The sequence below is a fragment of the Panthera onca genome, chromosome F1, assembly GCF_046562875.1.
Source record: "Panthera onca isolate mPanOnc1 chromosome F1, mPanOnc1 haplotype 2, whole genome shotgun sequence".
NCBI classification, from domain to species: Eukaryota; Metazoa; Chordata; class Mammalia; order Carnivora; family Felidae; genus Panthera; species Panthera onca.
Window position 1 is genome coordinate 44,170,183 of NC_138355.1, and position 16,683 is coordinate 44,186,865.

Sequence of the window (16,683 nt, forward strand, 5' to 3'; positions counted from 1 at the left end):
ATTAAGACCAGCAAAAGAACTGCAGTCAAACTGGGTTAAAAAAAAAAAAAAAAAAAAATCAGATAGTGCCTAATAAACCATCAGTTACAAGTGGGCTTTTACTTCAGAATTGTTTCCATTCCTGAATCTTTTTTTTTTTTTTTAATTTGCGAGACAGAGAGAGAGAGAGAGAGAGAGAGAGAGAGAGAGAGAGAGAGAATCTTAAGCAGGCTCCAGGCTCAGTGTGGAGCCCAACACAGGACTCAATCTCACGACCCTGGGATCATGACCTGAGCTGATATCCAAGAGCTGGACGCTCAACTGACTGAGCCACCTACGTGCCCCCTTTCTGGTCATTTTTGAAAATTTGCAGGGGGAGGAGGAATCTGTTGCCCTATTCAAAATTTGCTATATATTTTTTAAAATATGCTCTACGCTCAACATGGGGCTTGAACTCACAACCCTGAGATAGAGTTGCATGCTCTACTGACTGAACCAGCCAGGCACCCCCAAAATTTCCTCTTTTTTTTTTTATTTTTTTTTCCATCAAAGCAGCTTTTATTTATTTTTTATTTTTTTTAATATATGAAATTTATTGTCAAATCGGTTTCCATACAATATCCAGTGTTCATCCCAAAAGGTGCCCTTCTCAATACCCATCACCCACCCTCCCCTCCCTCCCACCCCCCCATCAACCCTCAGTTTGTTCTCAGTTTTTAACAGTCTCTTATGCTTTGGCTCTCTCCCACTCTAACCTCTTTTTTTTTTTTTTTTTCCTTCCCCTCCCCCATGGGTTTCTGTCAAGTTTCTCAGGATCCACATAAGAGTGAAACCATATGGTATCTGTCTTTCTCTGTATGGCTTATTTCACTTAGCATCACACTCTCCAGTTCCATCCACATTGCTACAAAGGGCCATATTTCATTCTTTCTCATTGCCACGTAGTATTCCATTGTGTATATAAACCACAATTTCTTTATCCATTTTTATCCATTCATCAGTTGATGGACATTTAGGCTCTTTCCATAAAAAATTTCCTCTTAAAACAACTTGTGTTTATAAGTGTTGTCTAACGACCTCCAGGATTGCTCCCCAACACCTCCACCCAAGCCTGTGAAGCAGAAACTTCTCTTATATCATTATGCTATAATGCTGCAGTTTCCAAAGAACTGTCAATTAGCATCTGAACAAATACTATTTATATATATGTAAATATATAATTATATTTCTATATGTATAAATATATATAGAAATATATAATATATATAATATAAATATTATTTACCAGGCACAATGCTTTGAGATGATATATGTAATTAATCATTTGGGGAACTTAGGTCTAAGCTTACATGTAACAAATTGTATAAGGCACAGCCTAAAAAACCTACATTGTATCCCTGCAAGAGCACTACATCTACTAACACCTAAGACCTCCCCAAGACAGACACCTACATAGAGGTCCTGTGCCTCCTCCACCAGCGCCTAGAACGCATCTGTTCTGAGACCTTTCAGAATGTGACAGTGCCCAGACAGAGACACCATTCTGTGAACTTTTCCCAAGAACTGAAAATGCAGACGTTTCAGAAGGTTCATTCATTGGATGTACCAAAAACCTACTACGCGCCAGGCCCAGTGCTGGAAGCTGGTTATACACTGGTAACAAATGAGACATGAACCTTGCTTTTAAGTGGGGAGATAACAGGTAAGTTGGAAAAACGAACAATGCCACTTTGTCATTCTGTACTATGTAGGAAAAGTACAGGGGCTATGAGACAGAATAACACGAGATTTCCTAATTTAGGTTGATGGGTCAGAAAAGGCCTCCCTGCAGAAGAAATAGATTTCAATATGATGGGTGAGTAGCAATTAGCCACGAAGAGTTAAGAGAGTGCTCCAAGACAAGCAGGAGAGCACATGCTGAAACCCTAAAGCTGTACTGTCCAATATGGTAGCCACCAGCTACGTATGGAGATTTAGAATTACATTAATTAAAATTAAGTGAAGGGGTGCCTGGGTGGCTCAGTTGGTTGAGTGTTCAACTCTTGATTTCAGTTCAGGTCATGATCCCAGGGTCGTGGGATGGAGCCCGGTGTTGGGCTCCGTGCCCTTCTGCTCCACTCCCCTGCTTGCTCTGTTAAAAAAAAAAAAAATTAAGTGGGGCGCCTGGGTAGCTCAGTCAGTTAAGCGTCTGACTTCAGCTCAGCTCATGATCTCACAGCTTGTGAGTTCAAGTCCCGCATCGGGCTCTGTGCTGACAGCTTGGAGCCTGGAGCCAGCTTCGGATTCTGTGTCTCCCACTCTCTCTTCCTCCCCTGCTCATATTCTGTCTCTCTCTCAAAAATTAAATAAACGTTAGGGGCGCCTGGGTGGCTCAGTCGGTTGGGCGGCCGACTTCGGCTCAGGTCATGATCTCATGGTCCGTGAATTCGAGCCCCGCGTCGGGCTCTGTGCTGACAGCTCAGAGCCTGGAGCCTGTTTCAGATTCTGTGTCTCCCTCTCTCTGACCCTCCCCCATTCATGCTCTGTCTCTCTCTGTCTCAAAAATAAAAATAAACGTTAAAAAAAAAATTAAATAAACGTTAAAAAAAATTTAAGTTAAATTAAAAACTCAGCTGCTCAGTCACACCAGCCACATTTGAAGTGCTCAACAGCCATGTGTGCCTAGCAAACTGGACAACACAATCTTAGAGCAAAAAGGAACACAGTTTGAGAAGTGATACAAGGCTGGTGTAGTAGAAGGAATGAGGCAGGGGAAGAATGGTAAAAGATCAAACTGGAGAGGTAAACAAGGGCCAGATCAGAGAGAGCGTTAGAAGACTGGAATTTACTCTAACAGCAATGGGAACCCATGAAAAGGTTTCAAGCAAGCTTGGGATATGATCATATCAATGTTCTGTAAAGATCACCCTGACTAGCATGGGTAGAACAGATTAGAAGGGCCAAGAGCTGGGACACCAGCTGGCACATTAGGCAAATGGTGATGGGTACTTAAGCCATAGCAGTGGTGACTGAAATTTATGCACCAAATTTATAGGAGGTGAAACTAACCCAGCCTGCTGATGGATTAGAGGCAGGGAAGTACACAGAAGGGTGCCCACAATTTAAAAAAAAAAAAAAAAAAAAAAATCTTTTTAAAGACAAGAATGACAAGCTAACAGTTGTAAACAGCTCCATGCTAGGCTCTAACACATTCTAGGTTTAAATTAGATACATCAGTTTATAATGGGGTTTTTCAATCATGAGCAGCAACCCTTGATCTTACTGAAGAGAGAATAAACTAGACTTGCAGAGAAACAGCTAAACTGGGAGGAAAAAACCTTCACATTAATGTTTCACTATGGAGAAAAATTTCCCCATAATAAATTTTCAGAGAACTATTTTATGTATCAGGCACTGATATTCTTTTTTTTTTTTTTTAAATTTTTTTTAACGTTTATTTATTTTTGAGACAGAGAGAGACACAGGGGAAAGGTCAGAGAGGGAGACACAGAATCTGAAACAGGCTCCAGGCTCTGAGCTGTCAGCACAGAGCCCGATGCAGGGCTCGAACTCACAGACCATGAGATCATGACCTGAGCGGAAGTCGGACATGTAACCGACTGAGCCACCCAGGCGCCCCAAGGCAATGATATTCTTAATTTAATGATCAGAATGACCTCATGCACTAAGTAGGACTATTATCTACAGAAGAGGAAACTGAAGATTAGTGGTTAGGTTAACACGTGCCACACAGCCAAAATAAACCCCACCCTGATTCTAAAGCCCATGTTGTTTTAACCAGTACAACATACTGCTTCTGTGTTAAGTAGGATCGTTTTATATAATTAAGAAGAAGTATTAGCTGGGGAGTCAGACATCTGGTTCCTCTTTCTGGCTGGAATACAGAAGAGAAACAATGTACCACTTGCTGTCTTTCCAGAAAAAAAAGACAGTCTTTACAGACACTGAGGGAAGAGTTCTCAAACTCTTTTCATCTGAGTTTCTGAATAAAAAAGTTTTTTGCTCTCCCTATTCCATTTAGTTTTATTCCAAAGTATATATAGTTCTATGACTACATAGGACTTCTGTAACTGCTTGCTGATTTGGTCAATTAGAAACTAACTAGGCAACCAGCTCATAGTTTCATGGAACAGAACAGAATCTGGAGCCAGACTGCTCAGATAGGAGGCCTGGCTCTGCCACTTATTAGCTCCAGTATGACGCTTACCCTCGAAGCATCAGTTTCTTTCTCCGAAAAATGGGGACAGTTTTGACAACTACATAAGATAAAATATACCAAGAATGGTGCCATTAAAATGAAAAGTCCAGAGTATAGTAATTTTTTATCTGTTGTGTTCACAATTGGATTGCTGGCACCCGGAACCGTTCTGGGCACAAAGTGCCCAATAAATATTTAATAAAGGAAACCAATAGTAAATGCTGAGTAAGTTTTAGCAATTTTGTTATGTGCAGTGAACTTTAAGTCTATATTGTTCACGCTATTTACTGCATTTCCTAATGCATGGTTAAATCAAGAAAAATCAAGATATTCTAGCAAATTACCAACTTCCCAAGTCTGAAGAATGTGCCATTTGTCTACACCTGGCATTTCAGTGGATGGACACAATGTTCCACCACAGCAAGAGTGAGAACAAAACTTTAGCAAATATTTGTCTCAGTAACACTTGTAACACCAGCTTCTCCGGGCTAATAGGTCAAACTGGAAAAATGATTCCTCTTTATTTTGGAAACAATGTCACCAATGTACCTTAATAAATTTTCCCTCAGAAGTCAGTAGGGGAAGGCAAAAAGAAAAAGTTGGCTAAAATGTGATAAATATTCTTAAGATCTTATTATAGTACATGAAAATTCTAGTTTTAACAAAATAAATCAGAGAGCTATCATTTGGTTTATGAAAGTAAATTATAGGATTTCTTTAGCAAATTTCTTCTACATCATTTATTTTTTTAATTTTTATTTATTTATTTTAATGTTTATTTAGTTTTTTTTTTTTATTTTTTAAACATTTATTTATTTTTGAGACAGAGAGAGACAGAGCATGAACGGGGGAGGGTCAGAGAGAGAGGGAGACACAGAATCTGAAGCAGGCTCCAGGCTCTGAGCCGTCAGCCCAGAGCCTGACGCGAGGCTTGAACTCACGGACCGCGAGATAGTGACCTGAGTTGAAGTCGGACGCTTAACCGACTGAGCCACCCAGGCGCCCCAATGTTTATTTAGTTTAGAGAGAGAGACACACACACACACAGAGTATGAGCAGGGGAGGGGTAGAGAGAGAGAGGCAGAGACAGAATCTGAAGCAGGCTCCAGGCTCTGAGCTGTCAGCACAAGCTTGCCACAGGGCTCGAACTCACAAACTGTGAGATCATGACCTAAGCCGAAGTCCGATGCTTAACCAACTGAGCCACCTAGGCACCCCCAGCTTCTATAGCATTTAGAATATTAATCAGATTTTGATTCCTTCCCAATATATCTCTTGTTTAAATTGAGGTGCCACTAACTTCCGGGAATCCATTAATTCAAAATTTATCTGAGCAGAGTGGGAGGAAAACAAATGAACTCTTAGCCTTCCTAGAGAAGTGAATTTCTCCTGACGAGGGGGAACAATTGTCACTCTAATTGTTAGCCTAACTACAGACCTCTGTGCAATAAAAACTCTGCTGGCTACTGGCACTATGACTTAGCATCAGGATTACCTAAGATCCTTCTTGCTGGGCCAAGTGACTGAACCCTTGCCTGTGCCCAGGTGGCTTCCCCTCTGCTGGGTGAAACACAACTCCTTCAAGACGCAGTTCATATGTTCCTTCTCCCCACTCCCTCATTACCCCCCCCCCCCCCATTAGGCACTTATGATCTGCCTCCTGTTTACGGTCTCCAACCTTTTTTTCACTTCCTTTGATCCACTTCCTTTTTGGTCTAATTTAAATGTAAAAGGTTTATTCTTCTTTCTTCTAATTTCTTCACTTTGAATAACCTCATTATTCTCACTATATTCTATTAAGTTTTGTCCTTCTCTGTCTCTACCACTATGTTGTGAATTACTGAAAACAAGGACTGTATCTTACTCACTCTTGGAGCCATAGCACCTGCCACAGATAGTTTATTCAGAATATCTACTGCTGTAGAGTAGATATTCTCTGTAAATGTTTGTAAAATGAGTGAATGAGTAATACAGAAGTGCTCTATAGAAATCTCTTTACTTCAAATTTCTGCTTATTCCACACCACTGTCTCTTCGATAGTGACTCTTAACCATTGGGATTGTATATTGAGGAAGGTGGCTAACTCCTTCCCATAACTCCCTCCCATAAATTTGGCATAAAATTTCAGGGGTATTTAATGAAACCTTTGGAGCCAATATTGACACTTGATTAAGATGCCCTGCTACAGAAACACAGTAAATCCACCTTGCTTTTTCCTAGTTTTGTTTGTGTTTGTTTTCTTTTAGTAGGTTCCACACCCAACCCAGAGCCCAACACGGGGCTTTAACTCACGACTTGAGATCAAGACCTGAGCTGAGATCAAGAGTCAGACGTTCAACCGAGTCACCCGAGTGCCCCCCCTTTCCCAAGTTTTGTAATGTTCCAGTCTTGAAGAAACCCCAATACCAAGCCAAATTTGTACCTGAATTTCATCGCACTTGATTAGCTTTTCCACTTCTCCTTGACTTAGAAGAATGAATTCTTCATGCTGTACCACTTCCGGAAAATGCTTCTGACTAAAAACCTCAGCTGCTTGCATCAGGTCAACACAATTGTGAGTTTCAGCAAAATCCCTGATACCCAGGCAATTAGAGGGGTCCAACTGACTTTCTAAGAACTCACAGCAGGCTTGCTTCACACCTAGGACAAACACAGACAATGAACACTTCAGGGTACTTGACCAGGTGTGAACTGGTTGGTCTACATTCTTGGAAGGAGACATCTTCTCTACGAGGTAACAGAGGAATCCTGGCTCAACACGGGTAAGGATCAAATTAGAAATTTTATGCTTAAGGAATTCAAATCCAATTTCTGTCTTGTGTGTCGTGCGACCTTCAAGCAAGGTCTTGTGTGTCTCTGTTTCAGCTTTAGAAATAAGTATAGCAAGACAAATTGCTTCTATGGACACTGGCACAATTAAACAAAACATACTCCTGGGAACCAAGCTTTTATAAAACCAATCATAATTTAACATAATGTACCTAATTTCTACTCCCTATGAAAACCTGACTGAAAGACTCTTGCCAAGGAAAAATAAGAGCTACTAACGACAACCCCTTATTTCTCTAATTGCAAAGTTCAGAGTATAAACCTAATTTGTGCACTAATGCAAAAGCTTCAATACTGTTTTTCAATCATGTATTAAAAGCAGAAAACTTTCAACCAGGCATTTAGAAATACTAAAAATAACAGAAACATCAATGCAGGTTAAGAAAGACAGTCTGGAAATAGGAAGGGGGACCACCCCACATCCTGTGAAAACATTATATACTTTCATTTTTGTGTGCCAATTTCCAATACATAATTTACATGGCTCAAAATTAAAAGTACTAAAGAGTTTACCATGAATAACCCCCCAGCCTCCCTTTCCACCTGGCCATCTAGTTCCCTTCCATATAGGCGATGAATAGTATCAGTTTCTTGTGTCTCCTTGTAGAGCTAGTATGTACATACATGTAAGAAAATGTGTCTGTTATCCCCTCTTTCATTTTTTTAAAAACAGAAAAGGCGTAAATGCTCTTCTAAAGAGCCAAATGGCCACATATGGAGAGGTTCTTTGACGTTGTGATTGAAACCTGATCTTCTGTGCCGCAGGCGGTAAACAAGAGCGTCCACAGTCTGTCTCCATAATTTCCGTGATTAAGTTTACCTGATTAATTCTAAACATTTCCAAGGCTACCGTGGCATGAGCAATAGCAACTTTATCATCTGTACCTTTCAGCTGAAGCAGACAGGCTGCAGGAAGCAGTTCTTGTACATTCTCCACCGTCACATGTACGGTTTCAGTGTACACGAAGTCCAACAGAATCTCCATGGTAGAAGCAGTTAAGCCTTGAATGTCAACATAAGGTTTCCCCTTCTCTGAAAGCTGAAAATTCAAAGGGTATGAAATAACAGTGGTTATGATTCCACGAGATAAAGGCAGAATCTCATATCCGAGAGCCTGAAGGGATGTTAGTATTAATGCCCGTCTTTAAAAAATTATGGTCGGGGCGCCTGGGTGGCTCAGTCGGTTAAGCGGCGGACATCGGTTAAGCGGCCGACTTCAGCTCAGGTCATGATCTCGCGGTCCGTGAGTTCGAGCCCCGCGTCGGACTCTGTGCTAACAGCTCAGAGCCTGGAGCCTGTTTCAGATTCTGTGTCTCCCTCTCTCTGACCCTCCCCCGTTCATGCTGTGTCTCTCCCTGTCTCAAAAATAAATAAAACGTTAAAAAAAAAAAAACCAAAAAAAATAAAAAATAAAAAATTATGGTCTAATTTGTTTGATTTGTATGAAGCAAATATGGCATGTATTTGTAGCTTGTCCAACTTGGGGCAGCTGCATGCTACTCAAGAGCACACCGGGAGGTGACACCCTGGAATATTAATTTCACCAGTGAATAATTTAAAACACTGCTTTTGTAATAAAACAAACATAGATCTATTACAGGACTGAATCCAAAAGTTCTGTGAACATAGTACTAGTGTCCATGAGCTTTTAAGATAAAACACAAAATTTCAATGAGATTTCACGCTTGTAGAGAACTCTGTGGCTTACAGCTCCAGACTCATGACTACTCATTATTGTTCTATTCTTCGAGTACTTTTTTTTTTCCTCCACTGTTTATTTATGAGAGAGAGAAAGAGAGAGCACAATCGGGGGAGGGGCAGAGAGAGAGGGAGCTACGGAATCTGAAGCAGGTTGTCAGCACAGAGCCTGACGCACGGCTCAAACTCATGAACCGTGAGACCATGACCTGAAACAAAGTCAGACAGATGCTTAACTGATTAAGCCACCCAGGCGCCCCCGAGTACATTTAGTAATGACCAAATATTCAGGTCATCTTAAGGGGCACTCTACTGTGACACTGGATATAATTGAATTGGTACTTTTTCTAAAGATCAGATTGACTATTTTGGCTATATTGGCTATTTTGACTATTTTCACTAATTGTTTAGTGGTATATTTAGTCCCAGAACGCATCATTGCAATTATGAGTATTGAAGAGGCCTGGATAATCATAGAAAATTGTTCGGCTAAGGGTATAAATCTTTAATTTTACAGGACAGTAAACTATCTAAAAATCGATTACCTTATGAAACTCTTACTACAACTTAACCTTAGTTGGAAATTCGAATTACTCACAAAATTCCGGTGCATTTCCATTATGAACTACACATCTTTATCATCTTTGATTCTGCCATCAGCCCAAAAGAATAATCAAAAAGTATTCTCTACCAAAGCCAAGAACAAAATCAATCCCTAACATTAAAAATAGCACTCGTAAGCAGGGCACCTGGGTGGCTCAGTCGGTTAAGCATCCAACTTTGGCTCAGGTCATGATCTCACGGTCCACGAGTTTGAGCCCCGCATCAGGCTCTCCGCTGTCAGCACAGAACCCACTTGGGATCCTCTGCGTCCCTCTCTCTGCCCCTCCCCCACTCTTTCTCTCTCTCTCTCTCTCTCTCTCTCTCTCTCAAAGATAAACACACACAAAAAATGTCACTAGAACATTGTTTTGTAAAAACATTTGTTAACTCTGCACATAGTATGTATACAAGCAGCAGAAATATATAAGTACATTTATTCCTAAAACTTCTTATTCAATAAACTATTTTCCCATCAAATAACTTAAATATGAAAATATTTCACTATCTATGAACTCAGAGCAATTTATAGTATCATTTCACACTAATATTTGCTTTACAATTTTTCAGAGTGCTTCTTACTTACTATTATTTCACCTGATTCTCACAGCAACCTGGCAAAGTAGTTAGAGGTCTGATATTATTGCCGTTTATGACAAAAAGGATCTAAGGTTCAAAGAAGTTATGTGACTTAACCAAGGTCTCTTAACTAGCAAGAGACAGATAAAACTCAGGTCCTCTTGCCTCACTCAAATGACACTTTAATTGGACCACATTTGAAGAGCATTTCAGGGCGGGAAGAGAAAAATGAAATCATCTAGTTCAACTACTTTATTTTAAAGATCAACCCAGTGAAGTTAAATGGCTGCCAGAGTTCACACAGCATTGTTAAGAGAATTGAGCCTAGGACCCAGGTCTCTGAACCCTCTCCTTTATGTCAATTACTCTTAAAAAATAAAGACACAACCATCTGGCATTTTCTTGCCTAATACCAGTTTTTAAAGAAAAATGGTCCCTGGTGAGAAAAAAGAGAGAATTCTTTCAGAGAACTCCTTACCACTCTGAATGTGCAGAGAGAGCAAAGACAGACTATTTTCCTCCAGCTCACAGAGAACAGGATGCACGCTATATAATTAGCAGTCAGCAGTCCTGATCCATTAGTACCTTCATGCTCAGCAGCTGCTGACAGAACCGTCCTTACCCAGTTAAATGCCAACTGCTTCTGATGCTCTTGGGCAGATATTCTTTCTGGAGGACAATATGGGATAGGGATCTGTGATGTTATATTACACAAGAGCATTTTAAAATTAGCCTGAAGTAGCTGGAATGATCTGTCAGGTTTCCATGTTTTTCCTACCAGCCATGTGACCGAGCACTGGCTCAGAGAACCATAAACTATTTTGGCTTTGAAACTGGAGAATATAAAAACCCATATATCAGAGGCTAAGGAAGCACAGTAGTTAAAATGTGTATAAAGCAAGTAAGTAAGATCTGTATAGAGCAATACAGCATGTTTGTAGCTTTTCGGATACAGCATATATTGTATGGGTTTAGAGTCAGAAAATTTAGGATTAAACCCCATCTCTGTCATTTATAAGCCATGTGATCTTGGGCAAGTCATTTAATATATAAGACCTTGTTTATTCATTTGTAAAATGAGATGGTAACATCTAACCCTACGGTGAATAACATACAGCAATCACCCAACACAGTACCTGCCCCATAAAAGGTAGTTATTGTTATTATTATGTTACCACCTCTCTTATTCCCATCCAACAGCAACATCTTCACTAAGATGATGAGATTAACTTAAAAAAAAAAATACTGGTGGTTAAAAAGATTTTTAAAAAAGTGTTGATACAATGAGATATTTCAGGCGTATTTAAGTATAAGTATGTGATATAATACACATTGGTGTACTCATCACTCAAGGTTAAAAAATTCAAGATAATTTATTTAAAATTTAAAAATCAGACTTGAGATTTTGAAAAATAAAAAAAGTTGTGGTGCTTTCTGCTGTTCAGCTAAGAGTAATTCACAATATATTCAATAGCCTTATTCTATGTTTTAAAAGTTCTGTCAATTACTAAAGCAGTCTTTCTTTGTTTATTTTTATTTTTGAGAGAGAGGGGAAGAGAGCGTGCATGAGCAGGGAGGGACAGAGAGATTGGGGGACAGAGGATCTGAAGTGGACTCCACACTGACAGCAGAGAGCCCAACGTGGGGCTCAAACTCACGAGCCATGAGATCATGACCTGAGCCAAAGTCAGATGCTTAACCAACTGAGCCACCCAAGTGCCCCAAGCAGTCTTTCTTAATACCTGTAAGCACAACCTTTTTTCTTGTCAAGCCAACCTTTTCCTTATTCTCTTTTACTGCTTACACTCCATAGTCAACATTTTTTCCCCAAGTTATACTGCATATACCCATGCAGTCATTGAGTTGTTTTTTTTTATTAAATTTTTTTTTTTTTAACGTTTATTTATTTTTGAGACAGAGAGAGACAGAGCATGAACAGGGGAGGGTCAGAGAGAGAGAGACACAGAATCTGAAACAGGCTCCAGGCTCTGAGCTGTCAGCACAGAGCCCGACGCGGGGCTCGAACTCACGGACCACGAGATCATGACCTGAGCCGAAGTCGGACGCTTAACCTACCAAGCCACCCAGGCGCCCCCACTGACTTATTTGTTAAGTCCTCTTCCTCTCATTTGAAATTACACTAAACTCTACATTGGTAGAATGAATACTGATTTTCTTCATATGCTGTTAGGTGGATGAGGACTGAATCCTACACTCCTCTTTCTTTCCCTCTCCCTTATCATCCTAGTATTCACTTTAAAATATTAGATTTTGGGGGCGCCTAGGTGGCTCAGTTCGTTGAGCACCTGACTCTTGATTTCAGCTCAGGTCATGATCTTGCAGTTCATGAAATCAAGCCCCACGTCCAACTCCATGCTGACAGCACAGAGCCTGCTTTCTCCCTCTGACCTTCTCCTGCTTGCCATGCGCATGCAAGCATGCACTCTCTCTCAAGATAAATAAATAAACTTTAAAAAATAAGTAGAATAAATAAAATATTAGACTTTGGAAGGAGAAAAATAGGAAACCAAATTTTAAAAGTAAAATCTGGGGCGCCTGGGTGGCTCAGTCGGTTAAGCGTCCGACCTCGGCTCGGTCATGATCTCGCGGCTTGTGAGTTCGAGCCCCGCGTTGGGCTCTGTGCTGGCAGCTCAGAGCCTAGAGCCTGCTTTGGATTCTGTGTCTCCCTCTGTCTGACTCTTCCCCAGCTCACACTCTGTCTCTGTCTCTCTCTCTCCCCCAAAAACAAACATTAAAAAAAATAAAAATAAAAATAAAAATAAAAATAAGAAAGTAAGTAAAATCCGGGGCACCTGGGTGGCTTAGTCAGTTAAAAGTCTGACTTCAGCTCAGGTCATGATTTTGTGGTCCACGGGTTCAAGCCCCGCGTTGGGCTCTGTGCTGACAGCTCAAAGCCTGGAGCCTGCTTCAGATTCTGTGTCTCCCTCTTGCCCTCTACCCTCCCCCACTCATGCTCTGTCTCTCTCTCTCTCAAAAACAGACATTAAAAATAAATAAATAAATAAACAATAAGTAAAATCCAGTAGCTGACATTTGTGTTTTACCACATGCCAGATGCTGTTCTAAGCACTTCGCATGTGATTTTCTCAAATAACGGTCACAATAACCGTATGTGATTGCACATCGCTGTGATTCCTAATTTGGAGATGGGGAAACTAAGACACAGTCAAAAGGCAGATCCTGACCAGAGTCTGTGCGCTGAACCACCACACCACAGAAATTCACTATTCTATCAAACTTCTATCATTTTATTCACTGAAATGAGACAACTAAAAGGTTACATGTGTGACTTTCATTTGTAAGGTGATAACTTACCACTTACCTCACTAGTGAACATAGCACAGAAGTAATCGCTACAGGCGGCCAACACAATCCGATGGGCAGGGAAGTCTTTCTGCTCTACTCTCAGTGTCACATCACAGAGGGTATTGCTCTTCCGGAGGGAGTTCATTGAATTGAGGATGGATTTAGCATGAGTATTTGTCATTATGTCTTTGGGGGCCATAATGCCTCCCATCAAGCAATGTGGAGAAAGAACGAAAGGGGTCCTTGGATTCTGCAACAAGAGAAAAAGAAAATAAACCCAGAACATACTTGAAGGACTAGGACAACTAAAAATGTTCAATTATCAACACAAGTTAAGGAGCCTTCCTCAGATATTAAGTAGAGAGCATTCCTATTACTGGTCTTACCACCACAATCTAGCCACTAATAATCCCAAATAACAACGATTCTTCCTCTGAATTCCAGTATCGAGAGCCCCTACCACTCAACACTATAATCAATACTCAACTGTACTCGAAATATAAAGAAACCACACATATATCATATGTCTTCACAGTGCTGTTATCTCACATGATAAAATGAGAAGATAAGATCTCTTAAAGGTGCGATATCATTATTATTTAAAGAATAAGGAGATAAGTACTTAGAAGGTAGGATCTTGTTTTATATATTTTTCATATATTTATATATATTTTTTCCTGTTTATATAGTTTTCCTATTCTGGCAGGTGTACAGAATGTTTAGAAATTACAAGCAAGAAAAGAAAAATTGTGTATTCACCTTACAGCAATAAAGGCCAGTCAGTGAAAACGAACTCTTTCTAAAGAAGTATGCAAAGAATTATTTATGACTTCCAAATATATCTGGATTTCTTCTTAAAATGACATTTCAAATGAGGACCAATACCTACCCTGAATAATGGAAACACTGCAAGCTTATCTATGGATTTTCATGTGATTAAATTTTTTATTTTAAAATGTGTAGCATGCCAGCGGGGAAGGGACAGTGAGAGAGAAGAGAGAGAATCCCAAGCAGGCTCCATGTTGTCAGAGCAGAGCCCAATGCCGGGGCAGGACTCCAACTCAGGAACATTGAGATCCTGACCTAAGCCCAAATCAGGAGTTGGAAGCTTAACCAACTGAGCCACCCAAGTGCCTCTCATGTGATTAAGTTATTGAAGCTCTTCTATTGAAGGGTCTTCCTACTCTACATTATTAGCAACCGTCCAGTAGTAATTCTTCTATACTAAAACCAAGAGCCTAATTATTAGGATAGAAACCTATTAAAACTCCACTACTAATTTTACGGCCATAAGCAGTCACTTGCAAAGTTCACTCGAATGCATCAAATAAACTAAGTACATTAAAAAATGTACTTTTTACTTTTTTGATTGTTAACAAGCTTTAGTGACACTCTTTGCTTCAAGGAAAATTTCTGGGGAATGAAATGGCAGGGTTATTAAGACAGTCTTACTGGAATCTATAACTTTCTGAAATGATCCAAGAAAAAAAAAAATCAAGCTACAATCTTCAAGAGTCCACAACTCACGACCATAATTTTTGACTGGCACAAACAAGATCCTAAATTCTCATCTGCTCCTATGTACAGTTAGCATATTATTTTATAAGTACTCTAGAAAATCCCTCCAAAAACCCTGCAAGATCCATTTTACAGAAAAGGAGGTGATTCATCAAAGCATACAAAGTTTTTCAAAAAGAGTTTCCTTAAGTCAACTTACTTCCAACTCTGGAGATGTAAGAAAAGTCTGAACAGATACCAACTTACTGTTAACCATAGGGCTCAGCCTAGGACTGGACTTTACGGTGTCAGTGTCAAAACTGACAGTAACCCTAATGCACTGTACTCTTCCTCCTTGGGGATTCCTGCCTCATCAGGCAAAACCTCAGCCACATCACTCTCATCTTTTTGAGGTTACCTATTCGGGAACTTCCGTGAACATCTGAATAGAGGAACTGCACCCTGGAAGACTCGGGGAGGGGGTGAGAGCGAAAAGGTGTCAAATTTTGGAAAGGCTAAATTTCAGGTAGGAGAAGAGAAGGAAGGGCAGTCCCCCCCCGCCCCGCTGACAACACGGGAACAGTGCCGGCAGCTCCAAGGGTAGGTCCTGGAAGGGCGCGGTCAGGGCGAAGTTGCGAGGGGGGCGCCCCAGCCCCGCAGACCTCCCTTCGCTCCCTTCGTCTCTCCGTTGCAACCCGGAGGGAGACGATGGTTGGGGGCAGGGCCGTAAGCTGGAATCGGGGGCTAGGAAAGGAAGGGCTGCCTGCCACCACCACCGTGCAACTCACCTCCGCTCGCGGGCCCACCCAGCGGCGCCGAGTCCGTTCCCAGCTCGAGGGGATCGGGTGGGGCGCGGGGCCAGCAGGCGGCTCAGGAGGAGCCCAAGCGCCGCCGCCGCCGCCGCCCCGACCCGGAGGCTCTGGAGCCGTCAAGGTGGTAGTCCCGGCTCTAGTCTCCGCGGCCGCGCGACGTGATGACGTAATGCAGCTCGAGGCCCGCCCCCTCCCTGCCCTGGGTCTGCGTCACGTGAGGCGGCGGTGTCACGTGACCCGCAGGTACGCTGGGTGCGGTCTTCGGCCCGCTTAGAGGAAGGCGGAAAGAAAGGGTGGGGCAGGGTGGGGTCGTGCAGCGAGGGGCGGGGTGTATAGCCCTCTTGCCCGGTGATTGGCTGAGGCCAGACTCTCCCTGAGTCTCCCCAGGAAGGGCATATTGATAGGATTCCACATTTCTTTTTTTTTTTCTTAATTTTTAAAAATGTTTTTACTTATCTTTGAGAGACAGAGCATGAGGCATGAGTGGGGTAGGGGCAGAGAGAGAAGGAGACAGAGAATGGAAGCAGACTCCAGGCTCTGAGCTGTCAGCACAGAGCCCGACTTGGGCTCGAACCCACGTACCGCAAGATCGTGACCCGAGCCGAAGCCGGTCGTTCAACAGACTGAGCCACCCAGGCGCCCCCGGGATTCCACGTTTCTAAACCGAGGAGCTGGTTACAGGGAGTATGTTTTACCTGCCAGGTATTCAGGAACCCTCTTACATCGAGAAAACCCGCGGGGGCTTCACATTTCTTCACGTCTATTGCCCACAATGGCCTTTTCCAGCGGACCATCGCTGTGGGGAGAATCCTCTGAGCCCTGGGCTCCACACACCTCAACATTCTCTGCATCATAATGGGGCCTATCATCACCCTCGAGGCGGTTCTCCTCCGCTTCGTGCACTTCAGGACAATCAAATGGAAGGAACTTGTCCCTAGACGCTGGACGTTGTGAGGGAAATTGCAAAGGGTCGTATTAGAAATCCCAGGAGTCCTCATCTCCCCTGTTGCTGTTTTGCTGACTTTTCACCAGCTCCTGGGTGCTGAGTGTTCAGTTTAGGAATGTTGCTTCTAGCTGATTTTCGCACTTACCTTAGTGGTTCAGAGGGCAGTGAGGTCCCTTAATTCAACTTCTGTGAATGTCCAAAGTAATTATGTTTCATTA

The 16,683-nt window shown here is 41.8% G+C and overlaps 1 protein-coding gene across 2 annotated transcripts in view; it reads right to left on the reverse strand.

Moving 5' to 3' along the window:
* Positions 1–16,478, reverse strand: part of KLHL12 (kelch like family member 12) — a 34,762-nt gene extending 18,284 nt beyond the window's left edge. The window contains exons 1-4 of one of the 2 annotated variants that reach the window (XM_060644112.3): positions 16,215–16,478; positions 13,227–13,460; positions 7,892–8,045; positions 6,600–6,817 (exon numbers count right to left, since the gene is read on the reverse strand). In XM_060644112.3, the coding sequence (XP_060500095.2) occupies positions 6,600–6,817; positions 7,892–8,045; positions 13,227–13,460; positions 16,215–16,388 (780 nt within the window). In that variant the 5' untranslated portion in view covers positions 16,389–16,478. Of the gene's footprint in view, positions 1–6,599; positions 6,818–7,891; positions 8,046–13,226; positions 13,461–15,495; positions 15,693–16,214 lie in introns of those variants that run through there. The other variant, XM_060644113.3, reaches the window with a different exon arrangement.
* Positions 16,479–16,683: the final 205 nt, after the last annotated feature.